The 26,836-nt window shown below is 43.5% G+C and overlaps 1 protein-coding gene across 2 annotated transcripts in view; it reads left to right on the top strand.

The window, feature by feature from the left end:
• LOC137371125 (52 kDa repressor of the inhibitor of the protein kinase-like) overlaps nt 1-25,134 on the top strand; it is a 34,930-nt gene extending 9,796 nt beyond the window's left edge. For both annotated transcript variants that reach the window (XM_068033094.1, XM_068033095.1), the window contains exons 2-5: nt 2,037-2,157; nt 5,307-5,420; nt 5,544-5,580; nt 15,422-25,134. In XM_068033094.1, coding sequence (XP_067889195.1) covers nt 2,037-2,157; nt 5,307-5,420; nt 5,544-5,580; nt 15,422-19,212 — 4,063 coding nt within the window. In that variant the 3' untranslated portion in view covers nt 19,213-25,134. The remainder of the gene's footprint in view (nt 1-2,036; nt 2,158-5,306; nt 5,421-5,543; nt 5,581-15,421) is intronic.
• The last annotated feature ends 1,702 nt before the right edge of the window (nt 25,135-26,836 follow it).

Here is a 26,836-nt window from a genome sequence, read left to right as displayed (position 1 = left end):
TTCTTGATAGCTCCCTGTGTTCTATTAGGTCAATGTAATTAGGATCTTGTTGGCAGTGGGGCAAGTTTTACCTGTCAGTCATTGGTGCGAGTCACTGTCGTTGCCTCTCTTTAAGCGAGTCACACTTTCTGGCTTGTTTCCTCTTCTGTGCTCCATTTTCAACTCCTGTTAGGTCAGCCGTACTGCTGTGCGGGAGTGGGGGGGAGAAATGAGGGAAGAGTATCAAGTTTTTTCTCCAAGATGATGTCCTAAACTGCTTGGTATTCCCAATTTAGGTAGAGGCCAACAGCAAAAATTAAAATTTATCTAGCACTTTTAATGGAGGAAACCACAGGAGTGCAAGCAGACAAGAATTGACATTTGTTTTGGATTGCATATATCGTAAGGTGTCTTAATTGTGTATATATATCATGGGGAAGGTTGCAACCTCCTACTGTGGGGAGGGAAAGAGAGAAGGGAACCTTGCGATAAGCAGCAAAAGTTTCAGACTTTAACTAGGTCTAGATTACTGTCATCTAGGGCTGAAGCCATGCCTCTTGTGGTTTTCTGAGGGATAGGATCTATTCCCATTTGGAAGAAAATGGGCTTATCAGTGATGGGCAACATGGTTTTGTGCAGGGAAGGTCATGTCTTACCAACTTAATAGAATTCTTTGAGGAAGTGACAAAGTTGATTGATGAGGGAAGGGCTGTAGATGTCATATACATGGACTTCAGTAAGGCGTTTGATAAGGTTCCCCATGGTAGGCTGATGGAGAAAGTGAAGTCGCATGGGGTCCAGGGTGTACTAGCGAGATGGATAAAGAACTGGCTGGGCAACAGGAGACAGAGAGTAGCAGTGGAAGGGAGTTTCTCAAAATGGAGACGTGTGACCAGTGGTGTTCCACAGGGATCCGTGCTGGGACCACTGTTGTTTGTGATATACATAAATGATTTGGAGGAAAGTATAGGTGGTCTGATTAGCAGGTTTGCAGACGACACTAAGATTGGTGGAGTAGCAGATAGTGATGGGGACTGTCAGAGAATACAGCAGAATATAGATAGATTGGAGAGTTGGGCAGAGAAATGGCAGATGGAGTTCAATCAGGGCAAATGCGAGGTGATGCATTTTGGAAGATCTAATTTAAGAGTGATCTATACAGTAAATGGAAAAGTCCTGGGGAAAATTGATGTACAGAGAGATTTGGGTGTTCAGGTCCATTGTTCCCTGAAGGTGGCAACGCAGGTCAATAGAGTGGTCAAGAAGGCATACGGCATGCTTTCCTTCATCGGACGGGGTATTGAGTACAAGAGTTGGCAGGTCATGTTACAGTTGTAAAGACTTTGGTTCGGCCACATTTGGAATACTGCGTGCAGTTCTGGTCGTCACATTACCAAAAGGATGTAGATGCTTTGGAGAGGGTGCAGAGGAGGTTCACCAGGATGTTGCCTGGTATGGAGGGCGCTAGCTATGAAGAGAGGTTGAGTAGATTAGGATTATTTTCATTAGAAAGACGGAGGTTGAGGGGGGACCTGATTGAGGTGTACAAAATCATGAGAGGTATAGACAGGGTGGATAGCAAGAAGCTTTTTCCCAATTCAATTACTAGGGGTCTCGAGTTCAAAGTGAGAGGGGAAAAGTTTAGGGGGGATATGCGTGGAAAGTTCTTTACGCAGAGGGTGGTGGGTGCCTGGAACGCGTTGCCAGCGGAGGTGGTAGACGCGGGCACGATAGCGTCTTTTAAGATGTATCTAGACGGTTACATGAATGGGCAGGAAGCAAAGAGATACAGACCCTTAGAAAATAGGCGACATGTTTAGATAGAGGATCTGGATCGGCGCAGGCTTGGAGGGCCGAAGGGCCTGTTCCTGTGCTGTAATGTTCTTTGTTCTTTGGCATGTACAGGGACAGTTGTTTGAAAAAAAAATTACATTTAATATCCTACAAAGAAAATGTACTCAATGTGCACATTTATTGTCAATTAAGGAGACTGAACTGCAAAATGCTTTATCAGATATTGGGTATTAAAAATCATTGTTTTTCTTGTGTTATTGCAGGTGTCAGAAGTGGGTAGAGAATTGTCGGCGAGCAGACTTGGAGAACAGGTCTGCTGAACAGCTTCACAAGCAATACAGACTATGTGCGAGACACTTCGAACAATCCTTGATATGCACAAACGTAAGTTGGAATTTTTCCAGCTTATACTATGACAATACTATGACACAGGGCGGCGCAGTGGTTAGCACCGCAGCCTCACAGCTCCAGCGACCCGGGTTCAATTCTGGGTACTGCCTGTGTGGAGTTTGCAAGTTCTCCCTATGTCTGCGTGGGTTTCCTCCGGGCGCTCCGGTTTCCTCCCACATGCCAAAGACTTGCTGGTTGATAGGTTAATTGGCCATTATAAATTGCCCCTAGTATAGGTAGGTGGTAGAGAAATATAGGGACAGGTGGGGATGTGGTAGGAATATGGAATTAGTGTAGGATTAGTATAAATGGGTGGTTGATGGTCGGCACAGACGCGGTAGGTCGAAGGGCCTGTTTCAGTGCTGTATCTCTAAACTAAACTGTTCACAATAATAACGAATAGTTGGAATAATTGTGTAAAACTAATCTAGATGCCCAAATCCCAACAATTGTGTAAAACTAATCTAGATGCCCAAATCCCAACCTGCTTCTAAATCTAATCAAGTTTGTAGCTTGACTATTTGATCTTCCAGCAGAAAAGACTCCTCTGTAAGGTTACAGAAATTTAAAAAAAAAATCAGACTGTACTGCAGACCTTCTTGGCAGTGATGCACTTGATTGGCATGCATCTCATGTTCCTGGCTGTACTGCTCTAGGGGTAGGCCGTTCACCCCTCAAGCCTGCTCACCATTCATTTAGATTGTGGCTGATTTGTACTTCAACTCCATTTATCCACCTTTGTTCTACACTCTTTCGTGCATTTACCTAATAAAACCTAACATCCCTTCCCAATATCCTCTGACACAGTGACCACTGATGCTGTTTTTTATAATCTGTGTGCTAATTTCAGTGCAGGTGCTACTGCCACTTCTTGCCCACGGTTGCAGAGACAAGCAGGCAAAATGACAAATGGAAAGGAAGTGAACTGATTTAACAAAAATGGAACAGAATGGGGGAAACAAAATTGAAGGAGAAGTACTGAAGTGAGGGGGGGTCGTAAAGGCACTAAAGTCGAGCGAGGTGGGGAATAAATTTTTTTTAAATGGAGACTTTTCAAATTTTATGGCCTTTTCATCAACATGTAATATAGAAATTCTTGAAACTGCTAGAATTTGTTTTCAGACTAGTTCTGTTTCCTTGTTTCAGTGACCAACTTTTTTGGGGGGGGGAAATGACCAACTTTTTTGGGGGGGGAAATGTTGTATCACCTTTCGCTGAGCATAGAGCTAAGTTGGTTGTGATTATAAAAACTGAAATATTCTCCCAATGGCTTAGCGGCCAAACTTACTGCTAAGTGCAGAACTAAGCCATACAATATAGCTAGTTCTGGTTCAGTTCTTAGCTTGTGCCAATTTGGGCAAGCCAGCCATAGGAATTCTACAGTTGGCCTCATAATTTCAGGACGCATGAGGAGAAAAATTGATCAACGTTCTTTCTTGCCTGTGATTGAAATACTATAATCCCTGCTGGAAGGTTTAGTGCTAGTTTTCCTCAGACATTCACAATTAGGACCATAGCAATTAGTTGTTTGGTAGTACAGAACTTGAGTGTTGCTGAAGAAAAGAGACATGTTGTCGAAGCTTCTGTCTTGCACTCATCAGGACAGGCGCAAGAATGCCAAATTTCAAAGGGAGCAATAGTTTATACTGCATGAGGAAAAAGGTGCTGATTGTTTGGCAAGTTGACTCTGGTCAAGGCGTTGCCATGGAGAATGCACCAGGAAACTTATGTCCCCCAAGCTTTGTTTAATTCAAAAAAAAAAAGGTGCAACGCCTTGACATGTTCCTTTTTGCCTGCAGAGGACAGGTTCCTGATAATGAATATATGTAGCAATTGTTGGATGAAAAAGACCGATGTCTGTCTTATTTGTCTTCCACTGGCCTGGTAGTGTCATGAAGGTGATAATGGAGTTAATGACTTAGTCATAGCAATCAGTTTCTGTCAGTTAGTTTACAACAGGCCCAGACATGAGCTGAGGAAAACCTCCAGTGGTGGAGAGCTTTGGAAACTGTAGGAGCAAGGTCACCTGTTCCTCCCAAGCATGTCACACCTATCATCATGTCTCAAATTACTCATGTACCATATTCCAAAATATTATACTGAAAAATATCAATCCAATTTGCATTTGAATGAATCGGCACTTTCTGCATGCCCAGTCTCTCTAAGGAGCCAGTTCATTAGATTGATTTTGCGCTCACTGAAATATTGTTTCTGTGGATTTGTTTTAAATTTGCATGCCATGCCTTTTCCTTTTACTGACCCAGATAAAATAAAGCAGCCTGTCCTGGTCTACATTATCTATTTCCTATAAAATCTTAAAATCAGAAATCATAACACCCCTCAAGCTTCCTTTTTCCAGTGACAACAGACCAATTTGCATAATCACGCTTGGGCGGCGCAGTGGCTAGCACCGCAGCCTCACAGCTCCAGCGACCCGGGTTCAATTCTGGGTACTGTCTGTGTGGAGTTTGTAAGTTCTCCCTGTGACCGCGTGGGTTTCCGCCGGGTGCTCCGGTTTCCTCCCACAGCCAAAGACTTGCAGGTTGATAGGTAAATTGGCCATTGTAAATTGCCCCCAGTCTAGGTAGGTGGTAGGAGAATTGTGGGGATGTGGTAGGGAATATGGGATTAATGTAGGATTAGTATAAAATGGGTGTTTGATGGTCGGCACAGACTTGGTGGGCCGAAGGGCCTGTTTCAGTGCTGTATCTCTAAATAAAAATAATTTGGTTCCTGTATCCCGTCAGTCAGTCTGGTTGCTGTCATCTGTATCAGCTCGAGAGGTGCAATATTCTTATTAAACTGTCTAGAACTGAGATTTATAAAGTAGCAGAATTAGTTTACTATTTCGGCTGAATATTAGCCTCTTAATTCATCCCAACGTCCTAATTGCTTTACTCATTGTGGCCAGGCATTATTGTAATTGGTGGACTCTGATGTCTGTAACTGTCAAATCGCTTGTAGTGCTCATTGTCTGGCTTAAACATGAGGAACTGACTGAAGAATTAGAGGTCTGTTAGAACTTATGAGAGAGCAATGGAGAAATTGTAGATGGGAGAACTAAAAGATTTTTGTTTTAGAAAAGCATTTGACATCAACAATAAATCATCTAGTGTTATTTAAAACCATTAACTTGTTTCCAGAGCCCTTACAGAACAGTCCTTAAGGATAATGCAGTGCCAACTTTGTTTGACTTAACAAGTCATCTCAATAAACCCGAAGGCAAACACAGAAAGCACAAGAGGATAAAAGAATTGGTAAGATATTGCCTTTATACAATTCACAACGATGATCGTCACTTGTGTGGTATCTCATTTTGTGTACCTTTTGATATGTTAAGATAGTGTAAAGTCTTTTCCTTTTCTCCCTTCTTGTTATAGACTGAGGAAGATCTGTTGAGGGTGAAGGCACCAAGAAGTAAGTAGCTCCATTACACAATGAAAGCATGCGACCCAGGAAATATGTGTACAGATCATCTATGTTCTGGGGCTAGTATTTTTTGTGGTAGGCAAATTAACTGGATATTTAAGTTTGAAATCAAAGGAAGTTATTTCAGCATTGAAAACATTTGTAAAATAGTTAGCTTTTCCATGTTTTCGAAAATGCATCCTGATTGCTCAGCTAGTTATGATGATGAGTAGCTGAACTATAACAATGTGCATTTATATAATGCCTTTCAGAGTATGTCCTTTATAAGAATATAGAACTAGGATGCCAAGCCAGAAAAGAAGCGAATAGGAGGACTAATTGAAAGTTGCAAAGAAAATAAAAATGCTCCTTTCACAACCTTGGAACATTCCAAAGCAATAAATAAGAAGGAAGGGAAGTTGAGATGTGGGCTACTGGGCACTAGTGGAAGAGTTGAGTTTTTTTGAGCAGAGAGCGATAATAGCAGTTTTGAAAAGAAGATATTGCCAGAGAGGAAAGCATTGATGATACCAGCTAGCTTGAGGGCCAGGAAGGGGAGGTGGTTGGTTAGGAGAGAGAATCAAGAGAACAGGAGGTAGGTTTCATGAATGAGATAAGCTTGGAGAGGGCAGAAGTGAAACTGTAGAGAACTAGAGCTTAGGGCTGGAGTGAATGAGGGACATGGCGGAGGGTGAGATGGGGGAATTTAGGTCCTGGATCAAGAGGAGTGAAAAACTAAGTAGATGTAGATTAGATTAGATTAGATTAGAGATACAGCACTGAAACAGGCCCTTCGGCCCACCGAGTCTGTGCCGAACATCAACCACCCATTTATACTAATCCTACACTAATCCCATATTCCTACCAAACATCCCCACCTGTCCCTATATTTCCCTACCACCTACCTATACTAGTGACAATTTATAATGGCCAATTTACCTATCAACCTGCAAGTCTTTTGGCTTGTGGGAGGAAACTGGAGCACCCGGAGAAAACCCACGCAGACACAGGGAGAACTTGCAAACTCCACACAGGCAGTACCCGGAATCGAACCCGGGTCCCTGGAGCTGTGAGGCTGCAGTGCTAACCACTGCGCCACTGTGCCGCCCTCAAAAGGTCATGTATGGCTTTGATTTTGGTGGTGGGAGAGCGCTTGACAGGCTAAGCTTGGTCTATTGATCAAGAACTAGGATAGTTGTGTGTTACATACGCTTAAGTTTGGAATCTGCCAACTTGGAATGGAAGATGGTGATTGTTTTGCTGGGGATAAGATCACTGTAGGTAGGGATGAGCAGCAGTTTAGCAAGCTGGCAGCTGCAGTGTTGTCATGACAAGGACAGGGTCAAAACTGAGGGATCTGGGGGGTAGTGTGGGTGTAAGTAAGCTGAACGGAGAATTTTATGTGTCGATGGTGAAAGTGGGATTGGAGGAGGGTAAGGGAGGTGAGGAACTGGAAAGTTAGGTTAAAGGATAGGTCAACAGAGATGCAGTGGCAGACATTTAAGGGGATATTTCAGAATGCATAGAATAGATACATTCCAATGAGAAAGAAAAATTCCAAGGGGAGTAACTACCATCTGAGGTTAACTTAAAAAAAAAAGTTAAAGGTAGTTAGTATCAAACATAAAAAGCATATAATTACACAAAGATGGGTAGCTGGTCAGAAGATTGGACAGAATATAAAAAACAGCCAAGATTGACTAAACAATTGATAAGGAAGGTAAAATTGGAATACGAGAGAAAGCTCGCTAGAAATATAAAGACAGTAAGAGTTTCTGTAGAGATTTAAAAGAGTTAACAAAGTGAGCATTGGTGCTGTAGAAAGTGAGTCTAGGGAATTAATAATAATGAGGAGATGGCAGACAAATTGAACAGGTATTTTGCATCGATCTTCACTATATAGGATGCAAGTGACATCCCAGAACAGGCTGTAAATCAGGAGATGGAAGGGAGGGAGGAACTCAAAAAAATTACAATCACCAGGGAAGTGGTACTGAACAAATTGTTGGAGCTGTGGGCTGACAAGTTCACGGATCTTGATGGACCTCATCCTAGAGTCTTAAAAGAAGTGGCTACTGAGATAGTTGATGAGTTGGTTTTAATTTTCCAAAATTCCCTAGATTCAGGAAAGTTCCATTAGATTGGAAAATAGCGAATGTAACTCCTTTATTCAAAAGGGAGGGAGACACAAAACAGGAAATTGTAGGCCAGTTAGCTTAGCATCTGTCATGGGGGTCATGGGGAAAATGTTAGAAGCTGTTATTAAAGACGTTATAGCAGGGCACTTAGAAAAATTCAAGGTAATCAGACAGAGTCAACATGGTTTTGTGGCAGGGAAATTATGTTTAACCAATTTATTGGAGTTCTTTGAGGCAGTAACGTGCTGTGGGTGAAGGGGAACAGGTGGATGTATTGTACATAGATTTCCAGAAGGCATTTGATAAGGTGCCACATCAAAGATTATTGCGAAAATAAAAGCTCATTGTGTAGGGGATAACATATTGGCATGGATAGAAGATTGGCTAACAGGAACCAGAGAGTAGGCATAAATGGGTCATTTTCTGGTTGGCAAGATTAGAGATACAGCACTGAAACAGGCCCTTCGGCCCACCGAGTCTGTGCCGAACACCAACCACCCATTTATACTAATCCTACACTAATCCCATATTCCTACCAAACATCCCCACCTGTCCCTATATTTCCCTACCACCTACCTATACTAGTGACAATTTATAATGGCCAATTTACCTATCAACCTGCAAGTCTTTTGGCTTGTGGGAGGAAACTGGAGCACCCGGAGAAAACCCACGCAGACACAGGGAGAACTTGCAAACTCCACACAGGCATGAACCGGAATCGAACCCGGGTACCTGGAGCTGTGAGGCTGTGGTGCTAACCACTGCGCCGCCTGTGTAACGAGTGGTGTGCCACAGGGATCATTGCTGGGGCCTCAACGTTTTACAATTTATATAAATGACTTGGATGAGGGGACCGAATGGTTGCTAAGTTTGCTGATGACACAAAGATAGGTAGGAAAGTAAGTTGTGAAGAGGATGTCAGGAGGCTACAAAGGGTTAAGTGAGCTGGCAAATGGAGAAGAATGTAGGAAAATGTGAAATTGTCCACTTTGGCAGGAAGAATAAAAAAGAAGCATATCATCTAAATGGTGAGAGATTGCAGAGCTCTGAGATGCAGGGGGATCTGGGTGTCCTAGTGCATGAATCGCAGAAGGTTAGTTTGCAGTTACAGGAAGTAATTAGGAAAGCTAATAGAATGTTATCGTTTATCGCAATGGGAATTAAATACAAAAGTAAGGAGGCTATGCTTCAGTTATACAGGGCGTTGGTGAGACCACATCTAGAGTACTGTGTACAGTATTAGTCTCCGTATTTAAGGAAGGATGTAAATACGTTGGAGGCAGTTCAGAAAAAGTTTACTAGACTGATACCTGGAATGGGAGGGTTGTCTTATGAGGAAAGGTTGGACAAGCTAGACTTGTATCTGCTGGAGTTTAGAAGAGTAAGAGGCAACATGATTGAAACATAAGAGATTCTGAGGGGTCTTGACAGGGCTGATATGGAAAGGATGTTTCCTCTTGTGGGAGAATTTAGAACTAGGGGTCGTCCATATAAGACAGAGATGAGGAAAAACATTTCTCTGAATGTCGTGAGTCTTTGGAACTCTCTTTCTGAAAATGCAATGGAAGCAGAGTCTTTGAATATTTTTAAGGCAGAGGTAGATAGATTCTTGATAAGCAAGCGGGTGAAAGGTTATCAGGGGTAGGTGGGAATGTGGAGTAATCAGTTCAGCCATGAATTTATTGAATGGCGGAGCAGGCTTGAGGGGCTGAGTGGCCTACTCCTGCTCCTAGTTCGTACATCAGAGAAATCCTTGTCAAGAGACTGTGTGCGGAGTGACCATGAGCGATTACGGGATTGAGTGGGCAGCCTACAATGGGGAGCTTTTTAAAAAATTTGTTCTTGGGATGTGAGTTTCGCTGGCAAGGCCAGCATTTATTGCCCTTGAGAAAGTGGTGGTGAGCTACCTTGAACCACTGCAGTCCATGTGGTATAGGTATACCCATAGTGCTTTTAGGGAAGAAGTTCCAGGATTTATACCCAGCGACAGTGAAGGAACAGTGATATAGTTCTAAGCCAGGATGGTGTGTGACATGTATGGACTTTGCAGGTGGTGTTCCTATGCATCTGTTGCCCTTGAAAGGTGGAGTGAATTTTGAGGAGAAGAGCAAAGGGTGTTGAAGTTCAGATTGAAATCACCAGCTGAGAGTTGCTGGGTATAGATGCTAAGGGAAGCGAGAAGGACTTGAGAAATTTACATTGCTTCATACTTGGTGGCTGTTTAATAACTAGGACATCAGGGGAAATGTTTTTAACGTGTAGACACCTCCAAGCTTTTCTCTGGGTTAGATACCATTCTGTTGTTTTCCATAATAGTAACACAACATTTTGAGGCAAGACCTTTGGACCATCTATCCGCAATATCCCCTTAGTGCATTTCCAATTAACCTGAACCTATTGGATGTTGATGTTTGTAAGCAGCAGCTCAAACAAGATAATAACAGATGAGAGAGGTCATTTGGTGCGTCCTCCAAAACAACCTTAAACTCTTCCCCATTGCAACAGCCATGTTTTTTAAAAAATTCATTCAGGGATGTGGGCGTCGCTGGCTAGGCCAGCATTTATTGCCCATCCTTAATTGCCCTTGAGAAGCTGGTGGTGAGCTGCCTTCTTGAACCGCTGCAGTCCATTTGGAGTAGATGTACCCACAGTGCTGTTAGGAAGGGAGTTCCAGGATTTTGACCCAGCGACAGTGAAGGAACGGCGATATAGTTCCAAGTCAGGATGGTGTGTGACTTGGAGGGGAACTTGCAGGTGCTGGTGTTCCCATACATTTTCTGCCCTTGTCCTTCTAGTTGGTAGAGGTCGCGGCTTTGGAAGATGCTGTCTAAGGAGCCTTGGTGCATTGCTTAATGTGATTCTTAAATGATGCTAGGATTCAGGCTTCCATTATTCTTTTCTGAGTATTCATTCATTGTAAAGATTTCCTGATATCCGTCCTAAATATGCCTTTTACTTGTTTAAACCTTCAATTCATTGTTTCTCACTAACAGTTTAAAGTAATTTCCAGATTTAACTTTTCCATATTCACATTTGAATAATTGCTGAAAATGTACCAACTAGAAATATAAATGACCAAAGAGTCTAAGCACTCAGTAAATGCCATGGTTGTTATTTCCAGCAGTCTGAAGCTGATACACTCACCATTGTCGCTCTAGTCCAATTGCTTTCTCATAATGTATATTTACCATGCTCGAGTACCTAGTATACCCCGATTCAGTGATAATGGTAAGTATTTATTTTAAATTAATTAATTAGTGCTAGAAATGTAAGTTAGAGGGGTGAAGTGCTTCACCTGAGAGATGTGGGAGGTCCGTGACGCTTCCAGCGTTCCGGACGACTACACCTGCATGAAGTGTACCCAGTTGCAGCTCCTCACAGACCGCATGGATCGGTTGGAGCGGCAACTTGATGCACTTAGGAGCATGCAGGTGGCAGAAAGCGTCATAGACAGGAGTTTTAGAGAAGTGGTTACACCCAAGGAGCAGGCAGATAGTTGGGTGACTGCTAGAAGGGGCAGGCAGTCAGTGCAGGAATCCCCTGTGGCTATCCCCCTCTCTTACAAGTATACCGTTTTAGATACTGTTGGGGGGGATGGCCTATCAGAGGAAAACAGCAGCAGCCAGAGCAGTGGCACCACGGCTGGCACTGTTCAGCAGGAAGGGACAAAGCGCAGAAGAGCAATAGTTATAGGGGACTCTAACGTCAGGGGCACAGATAGGCGCTCTGTGGACGTGAAAGAGACTCCAGGATGGTATGTTGCTTCCCTGGTGCCAGGGTCAAGGATGTCTCTGAATGGACAGGGGGCATTCTGAAGGGGGAGGGTGAACAGCCAGAGGTTGTGGTACACATCGGTACCAATGACATAGGCAGGTAGAGTGATGAGGTCCTGCAGGGGGAGTTAGGTAGAAAGTTAAAAGACTGGACCGCTAGGGTTGTAATCGCGGGATTACTCCCTGTGCCGCGTGCCAGTGAGGCTACAAATAGGAAGATAGTGCAGCTGAACAGCTGGTGTAGAAGGGAGGGTTTCATATATCTGGACCATTGGGATCTCTTCAGGGACAGATGGGACCTGTACAAGAAGAACGGGTTGCATCTAAACTGGAGGGGCACAAATATCCTGGCTGTGAGGTTTGCTAGCGTCACTCGGGAGGGTTTAAACTAGTGTGGCAGGGGGGTGGGAACCAGAGCAGTAGGACAGCAAGTGAAATAAATGAGGGGGAACGAGTAAATAAGGCCAGTAAGAGGAAGAGCAGGCAGGGAGATGTTGCGGAGCACAGCAGGACTGGTGGTCTGAGTGCATTTGTTTCGATTCGAGAAGTATAACAGGTAAGGCAGATGAACTTAGAGCTTGGATTAGTACTTGGAACTATGATGTTGTTGCTATTACAGAAACTTGGTTGAGGGAAGGACAGGATTGGCAGCTAAATGTTCCAGGATTTAGAAGCTTCAGGCGGGAAAGAGGGGGATGTAAAAGGGGTGGGGGAGTTGCATTACTTGTTAAGGAGAATATCGCAGCTGTACTGGGGGAGGACACCTCGGAGGGGTCGTGCAGCGAGGCAATATAGGTGGAGCACAGGAATAGGAAGGGTGCCGTCACGATGTTGGGGGTTTTCTACAGGCCTCCCAACAGCCAGCGGGAGGTAGAGGCGCAGATATGTAGACAGATTTTGGAAAGATGTAAAGGTAACAGGGTTGTAGTGGTGGGTGATTTTAACTTCCCCTATATTGACTGGAACCAACTTAGTACTAGGGGCTTAGATGGGGCAGAATTTGTAAGGAGCATCCAGGAGGGCCTCTTGAAACAATATGTAGATAGTCCAACTAGGGATGGGGCCGCAGTGTACCTGGTATTGGGGAATGAGCCCGGCCAGGTGGTCGAAGTTTCAGTAGGGGAGCATTTCGGGAACAGTGACCATAATTCCATAAGTTTTAAGGTACTTGTGGATAAGGATGAGTAGTCCTCGGGTGAAGGTGCTAAATTGGGGGAAGGCTAATTATAATATTAGGCAGGAACTGAAGAATTTAGATTGGGGGCGGCTGTTTGAGGGTAAATCAACATCTGACATGTGGGAGTCTTTCAAACGTCAGTTGATTAGAATCCAGGACCAGCACGTTCCTGTGAGGAAGAAGGATAAGTTTGGCAAGTTTCGGGAACCTTGGATAACGCGGGATATTGTGGGCCTCGGCAAAAAGAAAAAGGAAGCATTCGTAAGGGCTGGAAGGCTAGGAACAGACGAATCCCTTGAGAATATAAAGACAATAGGAAGGAACTTAAGTAAGGAGTCAGGAGGGCTAAAAGGGTTCATGAAAAGTCATTGGCAAACAGGATTAAGGAAAATCCCAAGGCTTTTTATACGTATATAAAGAGCAAGAGGGTAACTAGGGAAAGGGTTGGCCCACTCAAGGACAGAGAAGGGAATCTATGTGTGGAGCCAGAGGAAATGGGCGAGGTACTAAATGAGTACTTTGCATCAGTATTCACCAAGGAGAAGGACTTGATGGATGATGAGCCTAGGGAAGGGAGTGTAGATAGTCTCAGTCATCTCATTCTCAAAAAGGCGGAGGTGTTGGGTGTCTTGCAAAGCATTAAAGTAGATAAGTCCCCAGGGCCTGATGGGATCTACCCCAGAATACTGAGGGAGACAAGGGAAGAAATTGCCGGGGCCTTGTCAGAAATCTTTGCTTCCTCATTGGCTACAGGTGAGGTCCTAGAGGACTGGAGAATAGCCAATGTTCCTTTTGTTTATGAAGGGTAGCAAGGATAATCCAGGAAATTATAGGCCGGTGAGCCTTACGTCAGTGGTAGGGAAATTATTAGAGAGGATTCTTCGGGACAGGATTTACTCCCATTTGGAAACAAACAAACTTATTAGCGAGAGGCAGCATGGTTTAGTGAAGGGGAGGTCGTGTCTCACTAATTTGATTGAGTTTTTTGAGGAAGTGACAAAGATGATTGATGAAGGGAGGGCAGTGGATGTTATCTATATGGACTTCAGTAAAGCCTTTGACAAGGTCCCTCATGGCAGACTGGTACAAAAGGTGAAGTCAGACGGGATCAGAAGGGAGCTGGCAAGATGGATACAGAACTGGCTCTGTCAAAGAAGACAGAGGGTAGCAGTGGAAGGGTGCTTTTCTGAATGGAGGGATGTGACTAGTGGTGTTCCGCAGGGATCAGTGTTGGGACCTTTGCTGTTTGTAGTTTATAAATGATTTGGAGGAAAATGTAGCTGGTCTGATTAGTAAGTTTGCGGACGACACAAAGGTTGGTGGAGTTGCGGATCGTGATGAGGATTGTCAGAGGATGCAGCAGGATATAGATCGGTTGGAGACTTGAGCGGAGAAATGGCAGATGGAGTTTAATCCGGACAAATGTGAGGTAATGCATTTTGGAAGGTCTAATGCAGGTGGGAAGTATACAGTAAATGGCAGAACCCTTAGGAGTATTGACAGGCAGAGAGATCTGGGCGTACAGGTCCACAGGTCACTGAAAGTGGCGACGCAGGTGGATAAGGTAGTCAAGAAGGCAAACGGCATGCTTGCCTTCATCGGTTGGGGCATAGAGTATAAAAATTGGCCAGTCATGCTGCAGCTGTACAGAACTTTAGTTAGGCCACACTTAGAATATTGCGTGCAGTTCTGGTCGCCACACTACCAGAAGGACGTGGAGGCTTTGGAGAGGGTACAGAAGAGGTTTACCTGGATGTTGCCTGGTCTGGAGGGCATTAGCTATGAGGAGAGGTTGGATAAACTCGGATTGTTTTCACTGGAACGACGGAGGTGGAGGGGCGACATGATAGAGGTTTACAAAGTTATGAGAGGCATGGACAGAGTAGATAGTCAGAAGCTTTTTCCCAGGGTGGAAGAGTCAGTTACTAGGGGACATAGGTTTAAGGTGAGAGGGGCAAAGTTTAGAGGGGATGTGTGAGGCAAGTTCTTTACACAGAGGGTGGTGAGTGCCTGGAACTTGCTGCCGGGGGAGGTGGTGGAAGCAGGTACGATAGCGACGTTTAAGAGGCATCTTGATAAATTCATGAATAGGATGGGAATAGAGGGATACGGACCCCGGAAGTGCAGAAGGTTTTAGTTTAGGCAGGCAGGCATCATGATAGGCGCAGGTTTGGAGGGCCGAATGGCCTGTTCCTGTGCTGTACTGTTCTTTGTTCTAATCCTTTTTCGTTTATTTAGGACATATGTCAGTGCTTACTGACCTTAAATGCTGCATCACCATAAATCTGGAAATTCCCTTGCAGTTTTCTCCTCCCATGCCTTTCGAATTGTGAAATTGTACAGTGATGGAATAATAATGGCCACTCAGTTTTCAATCAGTATTTATTTCAGCGCTACTTTCAGCCATTGTTAATTTTATTCTCATTTTTTGAGATTAGAAATTAAAGGTGACAAAAGTGAGGCAAACTAGTAATTTAATTGGGTTGGTAACTGGTCAACATTTCTTGAGATTTTTGAATTATAGCTTTCTTGCTTCCAATTATTTATAATTATGTATAGATTTTATTTTTTAAAAACTGATTTCCTGACCAGGGGCAGTGATGTCAATTGGATGAGTATCTGGCCCTTGTGTTAGAATCTACTTCTAGCATAGTGTCATTCTTCGAAGTTTGTAGAGTCAACTTTTTTACTTTTAGGTTTATATTAATGTGTGATATTAATGTTTTACAATAGCCTCATAAACTTTTTTTTTATATTTTAAGCCGACTGTGATGTCTTGAGAGGTCTGCAGTGTAAGCAGGAGGCAATCGATGAACTAGACAAAACAGACCTGGAAGGAGCCACAGAAAGCCTTGAGGAATCTGCTCTCCTGGACGAATCTTTGAACTTGACACCTGAAGAGAAAGGGAACAAAGAGTTTCTCAAAGTTTTATTTGAAACTGTACTGCTGTTGGGGAGGCAAAATGTTCCATTGGGCGGATCTGCTACTGAAAACTTGAGTAATTTGTGCAATACTCCTGACAACATTCAAGCGCTGCTAGAGTTCAGAATGAATGCAGGTGATGAAATTCTTAGGAAAAGGTTTGAGACGACTGCTGTGAATGCAGTGTACTGTCCAAAGAACTTGCAGAAAGACCTGTTAGACATCAGTGAGATGTGCATACGGGAGGAGGTACTCCGAGAAGTCCGTGACAGCAACTTCTTCTCAATTGTGACTGATGAAGTGATCAGTGTAGCAGGCATCGACCACGTGTCCCTGCTGATTAGGTTTGTCGATGACTCTGACTGTCTGAGGCAAGAGTTTGTTGGGTTCATACCATGTGAGCTTGATGGAGAGTTCTTGGCGAGTCGGATCCACGAGACGCTTACAGAAAAGTGGGGTCTGAACATGTATTACTGTCGCGGACAAGCGTATAATGGCTCAGGGACAATGTCTTACAAAAAGCGAGTTGTTGTGGCAAGCATTTTACAGCAGTGCCCAAAGGCACTGTGTACCCCGTGTTCCTCCTACCCCCTAAACATATGGATAGCAAAGTCCAGCCTGATTTTTGGTATTAACATGGTATTGAGCTTGATGGAGAACATTGTATCGTTTTTTAGTTTGTCACCTCAGCTCCAGAAGGTTTTTGATGTTGGCATTGACAGCATCTATCAAACAAATGAGGAAAAGGCGAAGGAGCTGAAAAAACTTTTTCAAATCAATTGGTATGAAAGACATGATACTTTTGAGATCTTGGCAGATCTTTATGAAATACTGGTGACCTGTTTGGATGAGATCAGCTATGATACATGTGGTAGGTGGAACGCTGAGATAGCAACCCAGGCTAGCATGCTGTCCTCAACCATGAGAGATTTTGAAATAGTTGTCTCTCTTATGGTCCTGAAGAACGTCCTCTCGTACACAAGAGCCTTTGGCAAAAATCTCCAGGGTCAAGCATCGGACACCTATTTTGCCTCGAGCACTTTGACTGCAGTTCTGCACTCGTTAAATGAAATGAGGGACAATATTGACGTGTATCATGAGTTCTGGTTAGAGGAAGCCACCAATTTGTCATTTAAAATGGGGATTGAAGTAAAGTTGCCATGGAGGTGCCGCAGGCAACCTCAAAGTGAAGAGGTTTCTGAGGAGACTCCTGAAAATTACTACAAAGAAGCAATCACTGCACCATTTCTGGACCACATTATATTGGAAATCAAAGACATGTTCTCTGAGCAGCAGTTAAAGGCCCTCAAGTGCCTGTCATTGGTGCCTTCCGTCATGGCACAGCTGAAATATAACACTGGGGAGGAAAACATGGCTGATTTATATAAAGACGATCTCCCAAATCCAGATACCCTTTCTGCAGAACTTCACTGTTGGAAGATAAAATGGAAGCATCGAAGCAGAGATGTCGAACTTCCTAGCACGATTTTTGATACGCTGCGCCATCCTGACATCAAGTTCTTTCCAAATGTATACACTTTGCTTAAAATTGTCTCCAACCTGCCTATTATTAAGCTTGAAACTGATAAGTGTGAAATAGGACGGAAACGACTCAAAGCATATTTGAAAGTCACTCCGGTCGAGGAGAGGACGAGCAGTCTGGCACTGATCCATATCAATTATGATGCAAAGCATGACTATGACATGATGGTCGATACCTATGCTAAGCTGTACCCAGAGAAAATGCAGCTGCCCCATGTGACTGATTCAGATAATGTGAATGTAAACAATCATGATGGAAGCAGTATGGAGATAAATAATTTGAATACAGGTACTCGAACAGTGTATGAAGTAGATGGTGACTGCATGGAGGTGGCGAGCCACACAGTGGGGAGCAGAGTGGTATTGCATCACCAGTCAGCGGGAAGTCTTATGGAGGTCTGTCAAAATCCAGACAAGACTATCATAGAAGTGACCGAGCATACTGTGGGGAGTGATTTAGAGCTGCAACAGTTTCCAGTGAGAAGCACCATGATTGTGACCCAGCATTCGGCCGAGCCCAGTGTGGAATTGCAACACCATCCAGAAGAGGCTGAGGTCAGCCAGCAGCCTGTAGAAAGCAGTGTGGAACTGCAGCACCACATAGAGGGAAGAGTGGTGGAGGTGATCCACCATCCAGAAGTGAATGGTGTAGAATTACAACATCACTCAGAAGTGAATGGTGTAGAATTGCAGCACCATACAGAAGGCGAAGTTATTGAGGTGAGAGCAGTGGAGCTCCAGCCACAGTTGGAGACCAGCACTGTGGAGTTGCAGCACCATGTACAGGAGGGTGCTATGACACTGCAGCACCATCTGGAGGAAAGTACTGTGGAACTACAGCCAGAGACAAGTGATATGGAGTTGAGCCACTGTATAGAAGAGAGCACTATGGAGGTTGATCATTGTCCTGAACAGAGTGCCACAGAGTTACAGCAACATTCGCAGCCCAGTGCCATAGAATTTCATCACCACCATCTGGAGCCTGATGAGGCAGGGATACAGCACCATCAGGAGTCTGTTGCTACAGAGATGCAACACCATCTGCAGCCAGGTGAGGTGGAGATACAGCACCATCAGGAGTCTGTTGCTACGGAAATACAACACCATCTGCAGCCTGGTGAGGTGGAGATACAGCACCATCAGGAGTCTGTTGTTACAGAGATACAACACCATCTGCAGCCTGGTGAGGTGGAGATACATCACCATCAGGAGCCTGTTGCTACAGAGATACAACACCATCTGCAGTCTGGTGAGGTGGAGATACAGCACCATGCGGAACCTGTTGCTACAGAGATACAACACCATCTGCAGTCTGGTGAGGTGGAGATGCAGCACCATGCGGAGCCTGTTGCTACAGATCTACAACACCATCTGCAGCCTGATGAGGTGGAGATACAGCACCATCAGGAGCCTGTTGCTACAGAGATACAACACCATCTGCAGCCTGGTGAGGTGGAGATACAGCACCATCCGGAACCTGTTGCTACAGAGATACAACACCATCTGCAGCCTGGTGAGGTGGAGATACAGCACCATCCGGAACCTGTTGCTACAGAGATACAACACCATACAGAGCTTGGCACCATGGAAATCCAGCACCACCCAGACCCTGTTGCTACAGAGATACAGCACCATCTGGAGGCTGTTGCTACAGAAATACAGAACCATCTGGAGCCTAGTGCTGTGGACTTACAGCATCATCCAGAAGCTAGCACAGTGGAGTTACAGCACCATCTGGAGTCTAATACTGTGTTGGAGGGCCATCCAGAGTTGAGCACAGTGGAATTAGAGCACCATTCAGGTGAAAGTGCTCTGGAATTGGATCCCCATCCGATTTCGAGCGCCGAGGAGCTGGAACAATGTCCTCAGGCAGGCACGGTGGAGCTAGAGAACCGTCCAGAGGCAATGGAGTTGCAGAACCATCCAGAAGCAGGCACAGTGGAAGTAGACAATGTGAGTGTGTGCAATCAGGATGTAAATGGTGAGGGAATAAAGATTTTGGAAATTAAAAATTCAGAAGAAAGCAATTCAGAAATGAACATTTCTAATGTAAGTAATGTAAATAGTTCTGAAGTAGCTGTACAATAAAATGATTCATTATGCTACTTTGGGTATATTCGTAACAGTCTACACCTAAACCTGTAACCAAGTCAGTTTGGGCATGTTTAAATTTGAAGACACCTGCATGGGGTTCTCCAAGATGTTCATCTAAGGGGGAAATAAATTACAATTTTGATGTATTTTCATTCATTATTTTATTACCCCCTCCCTTTGAGCACCATTGATGTCTTCCCGCCCATCTCCGATTACCTCTGATTTAAGCATTCTTTTGCTTTTTATTTTGTCCCAGGAAGATAATCTTGCCAAAGACAGGTCCGCATGTGAAACTTGCCTGCCCATGATACTTATTTAAAGGAGCACTGAGCTTTTTTTAAAAAAATGTAACTTTAGCCTCTGTTGAAATTGCAAAAATTAAGTTTAAAAAAAGTCATGCAGAGGTAGATATATATGTGACTGAACATTATTCATGAGCAACATTGTTCAAGCACCACATCCTCCTCTAGGTACATTTGGTACTGGAGGTTGAATTTGCTTATCCTTAAGCCATTGACTTATGCTGGAATATGGTTGTGTGACATTCCTCTGGTACTTGTACGAGCTCATACAGTGAATTACGCAACATCTGTACCTGCTACTTACCAGGAGTGCAAACTCTGGCTCTTTTTTTTTAGTGCTCTCTTCTCCTTTTCCCCTCTCCTCTCAACTAGTATGGAGACAATAAGATCAACGATTGAGCCTATTAACTTTCTGGCTATGTGGCTGTAATGCAGCATTCGTTGGTGACCAGTCAAGCTTATTTAATGAAAGTTTATTTTTAATTAAGTGTTTCCATATTTCCTCGGTCCAACTGTTCGGCAGTAGTTTTCATTGGACGCCTTCGGTTCAGTCAGCTTTCCTTGATGCATCCTGTCTCTGCATCAGATTCAGTGGTGGATATAGTAGTGAGTGAGACTGTCGTGCCTGTCCTCCTAGTCCACACTACCAGGAAAATGGGGATCAGAGACAACCACGTGCCGTTAGATGATAATTGGAAATCAAGATTCATGAATGGTTTCAGAAATTATCTTCCACTTAAATTTCTCTCTCTTTTTCTCCCCCCTACTCTTCTGGTATATAGGTACTTTTGTGCTTGACACCTTTCACTGCTAGGCCAAGTGGCCACTCCTCCAATCTGCGCCTAGACAGGGAGTGTTAACCAGCTCAGCTGACCCTGATCTTGTCTTCATCCATGTCTACGCATGCCCCCACAAGCAGCAGGGAGCACTGGATAGCAACTTGGGGTGGGAACCTTGGCTAGCCATCCTGCAAACACTGGACACCAGCTTAGTAAAGAAACTGAATGTTGGTAATTATTGGAGCGTGTTCTTTTTTTTCTCTGAGACACTGGTTTTACTTTTCTTCAGTCCACCCTAGTCCATGTGTACTGACAGCAGGTGGAGCCACCATCCTGATTAAGATGAGGAATGTTTCAGAAATTTACTTGACATGTTTTAGGGCTAGGGGAAGTAAAGACTAAAGGTGAGAGATGTCTCTACTGAGACGCAAAACATTTTTCCTACTTTTGAAAGACTGTCCTGAACATCCGGTACTCTTAAAGCCATGATAGGTTTTGATAGATGCAGAATAAAGTTTTCTCGATGCTTCTGCAGCAACCTCCCTTATTCCAAATTTTGAAGGAGCACTTTCCAGTACAGTAATCTTGAATTTTTCCACTTCCCAGGCCAACCATTCTGATGGGCTCTGAGATGGCCAATTTGTGCCCTCTATTTACTAAGGAATTGGGTTGAAACTGCTGATAATCATCGCACTTAGGATGCTTGCAGTCACCAGGCAAAGACCAGTGGGTTGGGTTGGTGGTGTGGTGTGGTGTTGAAATATACAGATGGGGAAAAGTTTCTGATCTGACCTGTGCTGAGTTAGTTAATCTCAACCATGGCAACAGAAATGGAAATATAATTGACCCAGTCTCCGCTGGCGTAGCTGAGGGTGAAAATCTGGCTCCCCTGTATCCAGTAATGCCTGCTGAGACATGGGTGTGAATGGAATGATCTCCAGGATTTTAATAGCCTGCTAACAGAGCCCAACAGGGTGAGAACATTGAAACAAAAACAAGAAATGCTGGAATCACTCAGCAGATCTGGCAGCATCTGTGGAAAGAGAAGCAGAGTTAACGTTTCGGGTCAGCGACCCTTCTTCGGAACATTAGTACAGCTGATGTCTGTGGACCTGACCCCTGCATTAGTCACTGATTATAAAAGAGGAGGGAAGACAGAAAAATAAATATTTTGTCGTTATTCTGAGATGAATTGAAATCTGTGTCTCGGAGACAAAAGGACATGTTCATTTAACCGCTGTAACAATCCAGTTTCTTTATTCAGCTGGTGTTTTGGGCTTGAAGGATAATGATTCCAACAACACATTTGATATTCCACCAAAAATGGTCGAGTATGAGAAAAGGCCACTTTCCTCAATTAAGACTTTTCCTTCTGATCCATCAAAGCATCTAATAATTTTAGATGTTGGTTTAACTGCTCTTGCTTGGGATGAGCTTTACAGTAAGTGTCTTAGTGACAGAACTTACCAATAAAGTGCAGCAAGATGCATCATGGTTACCCAGGAAACCCAAGTACGACATCAACTCATGATTTGAAAGAATGAAATGGTAAATAAAATTTTGCGTTTTAAATTGTGCTGACTTGCATTTCAAGGCATCTAAGAATACAGTTAGTTTCTTCTAAATTGCATTACTGCATTGGAGGTGAATCTGGCAGTTTTGCATGCAGCAAGGTCCCACATTACTGAGAAAATACCAGAATTACTTCATAGTTTGGGTTTAATTCCCCTTTTTAATGTGCTGGTTGTTCAGCGATTTGCGGTAACTGGCTCATTCAGGGAAAGGTGGAATCCACTGCTTACACTGGATGGAGTTTTTGCCTTTTTCTTGAATCGACACACTGGAGCTGAAGAGAAAGTGACCACACCTGCTGAAAGCTTGATTAAAATGACTGGGGGAAATGCTCAATGTCACTTCCTGGGTTAAAGACTTTTAAGCAAAATTTAAGATTGGGGTATGTATTCAAGACTGTTGTAGAACTAAAAGCAGGGTGCAACTGAGCGCCACATAACAGCTTATGTTCCATCCCTGGTCTGTGCCAAGTTAAGACTACAGTCAGTTTCAGTGCCTGTGGATTATTGGAAGGTGTGGAGGAGGTGAAATCGTGTCAGGATTTCTGTTCACTGTTGCTATCTGCTAACTGCAGTATATGCGTCAATGCAGCATAAGGACTCCAGCTGTGGTCCCTCCCCTTCTAGTCTTGTTGCCTGCCTGTATTCAGTCAATGCTACACTCCGTGAAAAATGAACACTTGGATGAGGGATGCGCTTGCTGCTGCCTGTGGAACTGCATTCCAGCATGTGTCAGCATCTTGGGAGCAGAAAGGGGATATTGGTTACGGTAAATTGAGTATTGGTGGCATCTCCCATTTAGGGCTGTGCAGTGATGTACATTTGTAGCTGCAATTATTCTTAACTGGAGACAAACCCACTGGAAAGTATTGGAATGCTGACTAGTAAACTAGAGAATTTAGGGAGTATTTTCCTATTCTAGATTAAGCAATCCCTTAAACGGGGGGTGGGATGGGGGGAACTATAAATACTGACTTCAAATAAAAACCTCAAATGCTGTGGGCTAATTTGTAAAGGATTAATGCATTGGGCTGTGGCTGTTCATCAGAGCTTGTTACAGGAAGAGGAACTGACCAAAGTAAAGAGACAGGAGAACACTGGAGGAGGTGGGTGTACTGAGTCCATGTGCAGATATTTTTCCAGAGGCCCCGTGTAGATATTTCTCACATGAACCTGGGAAGCAAGCATCAGCATCCCATGCAACCGTCATAGTTGAATCTAATCTTGCCCTCATTTGACATCTTGACTGGCACATAATTTGCCTGGATGGCAGTCGGGGACAGGAAATCAGGCTGATTCCTTTTTCCACCCCAGCTTCAGTTGCCTAGCTGAAAATCAAATTAGCTCAGCATGGAACAGATATTAAACCTGGGACCAAACACTGCAGTGGATGGTGCACTTCTATACTAGGCCATTGGAGGGAGCTGTCCTCATGCTCCATGTAGGTAGTCTTAGAGAATTTAATGAATGTAAGTAGTCTTAGAGAATTTAATGATGCAGTACACCAACTTCTTTGAATCCAGTTTTTAAAGGGTTGAGTGGATTTTTCCAGCATAGTGTTGAGTTGATTACTTGACCTGTTTCTATTTATGTAAAAAAAAATTACATTAGTGAGATGCTTAACTTTAACACACTGGCGCGAAAGGAGCAGCATTTTAATGTTTAAAGGCATGTCATTGTGTAGCTTAATTAACTATTCACTTGTTAAAATGAGCTGATGGTTTTAATGCAATTTAAGTTTTGCTGCCACTTGCTTTCCTGTTAACTGTGTTAGAAATTTATTTCTGTGAAATACTTTAAAATTAATGTTGAGTCTTTTGAATTACAGTTAAAGGCTTGCTATTCATACTACCCTTTAATTTGTATTTTTAAAAAACTCACCCATTTGAGAGTTCCTTAAGCCAGTTTCTAATGTGGAAAGTTTTTTTTGTAACACCCTGTATCGTGTGTACTTGTCAAAGGTGTTTCAGATAAAGTGATATGAGTATAATCTTGGCTTAGAGGTCAAAGGACTACCTCTGACTAGAAGGTCTCTCGTTTGATTTTCAATCTTAGCCGGGTTCGCTGAGCACAGCTAAGGCAAAAGATTCCTCCAGCTTAAGTGAAGAAAAAGGTTTGGTCAAGGCTCCTGCTTCCATTTGCTATCCAGCAGCAGCTTGCTGGACGCAGGGTGAGGGCAGGTTTGAAAGCAGGTGTTGTTGAGCTTCATAGTCAGGTAGGTTTCTGACGCACTGTCAAGGCTTGCGCTCAAATGAAGGCAATTTGGGTGCGATACAGGAATGAATGTTCAAATGATGTATAATATGTCAGTTTCTGGACAAGACATCATTTCTAATTTTGAGTGTTGATGGGGGGGGGGGTCTTAGAATAAACTTTTGCTGATCTTTAGTAGTTAGCGGTGCTGTTCAGTAATTAGCTGCAACAAGGTAAATGTTCACTTGCAATAAGTGGTAAGGCTGTTGTGAGTTTTAATTTCAATAGAAAACGCATAAAAGAGAAATTCCTGGAGGAGGAGAGTAAAAGGCACATTAAAACTTACTAGTAATGTTGTACTATCCTAGTAGTGGAAGTCCACATACACCCAAAAAGTCGTCTTTCTCCAGCAATCAGTGTTGTATGCTGATAGTAGTCATTTGTATTTAATTTATGCTGACATCACTGAAATGAGATTTTGCCTTCTCCCACTTCCTGCATACAGTGCTGCTTTGGAGAAGCGCTATGGTGTGTCTCTTCCACTTCTATCTCTTCCCCACCCCCAACTGGAAATAAAATGAACAGTCTTTGTTTTCAACTTGCAAAGCTTATGGAGAATGTCTTTTGCTCTGTCGTTTTTGTCCTTATTTTTTTTTAAAACTCTTCACGACAATAAGCAGTGCATATTAACAGCTCCTGGTGTGAGTGACCGTGATCATTGGTGTTGTTACTGATGTTTTCCTTTTAAATAGCCAGCAAGTTCGTTGTTCAGGCCATCTCTTTTATGTGCTGCGCCTTACAGGTCTTGTACTTCAATGTACCACTGGGCCCTGAACTATAAAATATTGAGAGAAAAACCTCCCACACTTGTTTAATCTTGTAACTTTTTACATTAATTATGAAAGAACCTTGTCAGAATAGTTACCTTTTGTAGTATGTGAATGCAATGGAATAAGTCACATTTCTGTGTTCGTTTTATGTTCAGTGTTGCAAAAACTCCTAATTTGGCTTATTTCTGCAGTCTAGACGTTGTATACATTTGTGTATCTGTATTTTACAATAAATTGAAAACTTAGATGAATGACTGTTGTTTTCTTTTCAGAAATCCCTCTCACCACCCTCCCTGTCACCCACCCCAATCCCCCTTTTCTCCTCTCCTGTCCTCATGAACTTGAGTCTGGGTAGAGTTCCACTGTTTCTAGTACCTTGTAGGACGCCTTTCTTCATTTGTGAGTCAGGGCACAATGGCAACAGACTATCTGGCCCTATGGGCAGGGTTTGCTAAAGCCAATGGTAGCACTACGCTACTTCTCTGAACCCCCTCCCTTGATTCTGATTTGTCACACTGCTTGTCAGATATTTGAATATTGGATGAGCAGAAATTTTCTCCTATTAAATTTTGGGAAGATGGAAGCCTTTGTCTTTGGTCATCACCACAAACTCTGTACCCTAGCCACCAACTCCAACCCTGCTGCACCCCACCCTGGCTACTGAGGCTGAATCATACAAAATCATGAGAGGTATAGACAGGGTGGATAGCAAGAGGCTTTTTCCCAGAGTGGGGGTTTCAATTACTAGAGGACACGAGTTCAAAGTGAAAGGGGAAAAGTTTAGGGGGGATATGCGTGGAAAGTTCTTTACGCAGAGGGTGGTGGGCACCTGGAACGCATTGCCAGCGGAGGTGGTAGATGCGGGCACGATGGAGTCTTTTAAGATGTATCTAGACAGATACATGAATGGGCAGGAAGAAAAGAGATACAGAACCTTAGAAAATAGGCAACATGTTTAGAGAGAGGATCTGGATCGGCGCAGGCTTGGAGGGCCGAAGGGCCTGTTCCTGTGCTGTAATTATCTTTGTTCTTTGTTCTTTATACTGTTTGCAATTTCGCTTAGCCGTTGGATCCTTATCTGAGCTTCCAAACCCACAATTTCTCCATCACCAAGACTGTTTACTAACACCTCTCTAACATTGCCTGTCTCTGCCCCTATGTCAGCCCATCTACTGCTGAAACCCTTATGCATGTCTTTGTTACCTTCAAACTTGACTTTTTTTTTAATTTGTTAGATACAAAGTTACGAATTAGGAGCAGGAGTAGGCCACTCGGCCTTCGAACCTGCTCCGCCATTCAATAAGATCATGGCTGATCTGATTGTAACCTCAACACCACGTTCCCACCTACCCCTAATAACTTTTCACCCCCTTGCTTATCAAGAACCTATCTACCACTGCCTTAAAAATATTCAAAGACTCTCCTTCCACCACCTTTTGAGGAAGAAAGTTCCAAAGAGTCATGACCCTCTGAGAGAAAGAAATTCTCCTCATCTCTGTCTCAAATGGGCAACCCCTTATTTTTAAATAGTCATCCCTAATTCTAGATTCTCCCAAAAGAGAAAACTCCCTTTCCACATCAACCCTGCCAAGACCCCTCCGAATCTTATATGTTTCAATTGAGTCACCTTTTACTCTTCTAAACTCTAACGGATACAAGCCTAGCCTGTCCAACCTTTCCTCATAAGACAGCTGGCCCATTCCAGGTGATAGTCTAGTAATTCTTCTCTGAACTGCCTCCAATACGGTACACAGTACTCCACCAATGTCATGTATAACTGAAGCATAACCTCCCTACTTTTGTATTCAATTCCCCTTGCAATAAATTATAACATTCTATTTGCTTTCCTAATTACTTGCAGTACCTGCGTACTAACCATTTGCGATTCATGCACTAGGACATCCAGATCCCTCTTCATCTCAGAGCTCTGTAATCTCTCACTA

Source organism: Heterodontus francisci, chromosome 6, assembly GCF_036365525.1.
Source record: "Heterodontus francisci isolate sHetFra1 chromosome 6, sHetFra1.hap1, whole genome shotgun sequence".
NCBI classification, from domain to species: domain Eukaryota; kingdom Metazoa; phylum Chordata; class Chondrichthyes; order Heterodontiformes; family Heterodontidae; genus Heterodontus; species Heterodontus francisci.
Note: the sequence above shows the minus strand (reverse complement) of the source record. Positions and strands in the feature narration are given on the sequence as shown.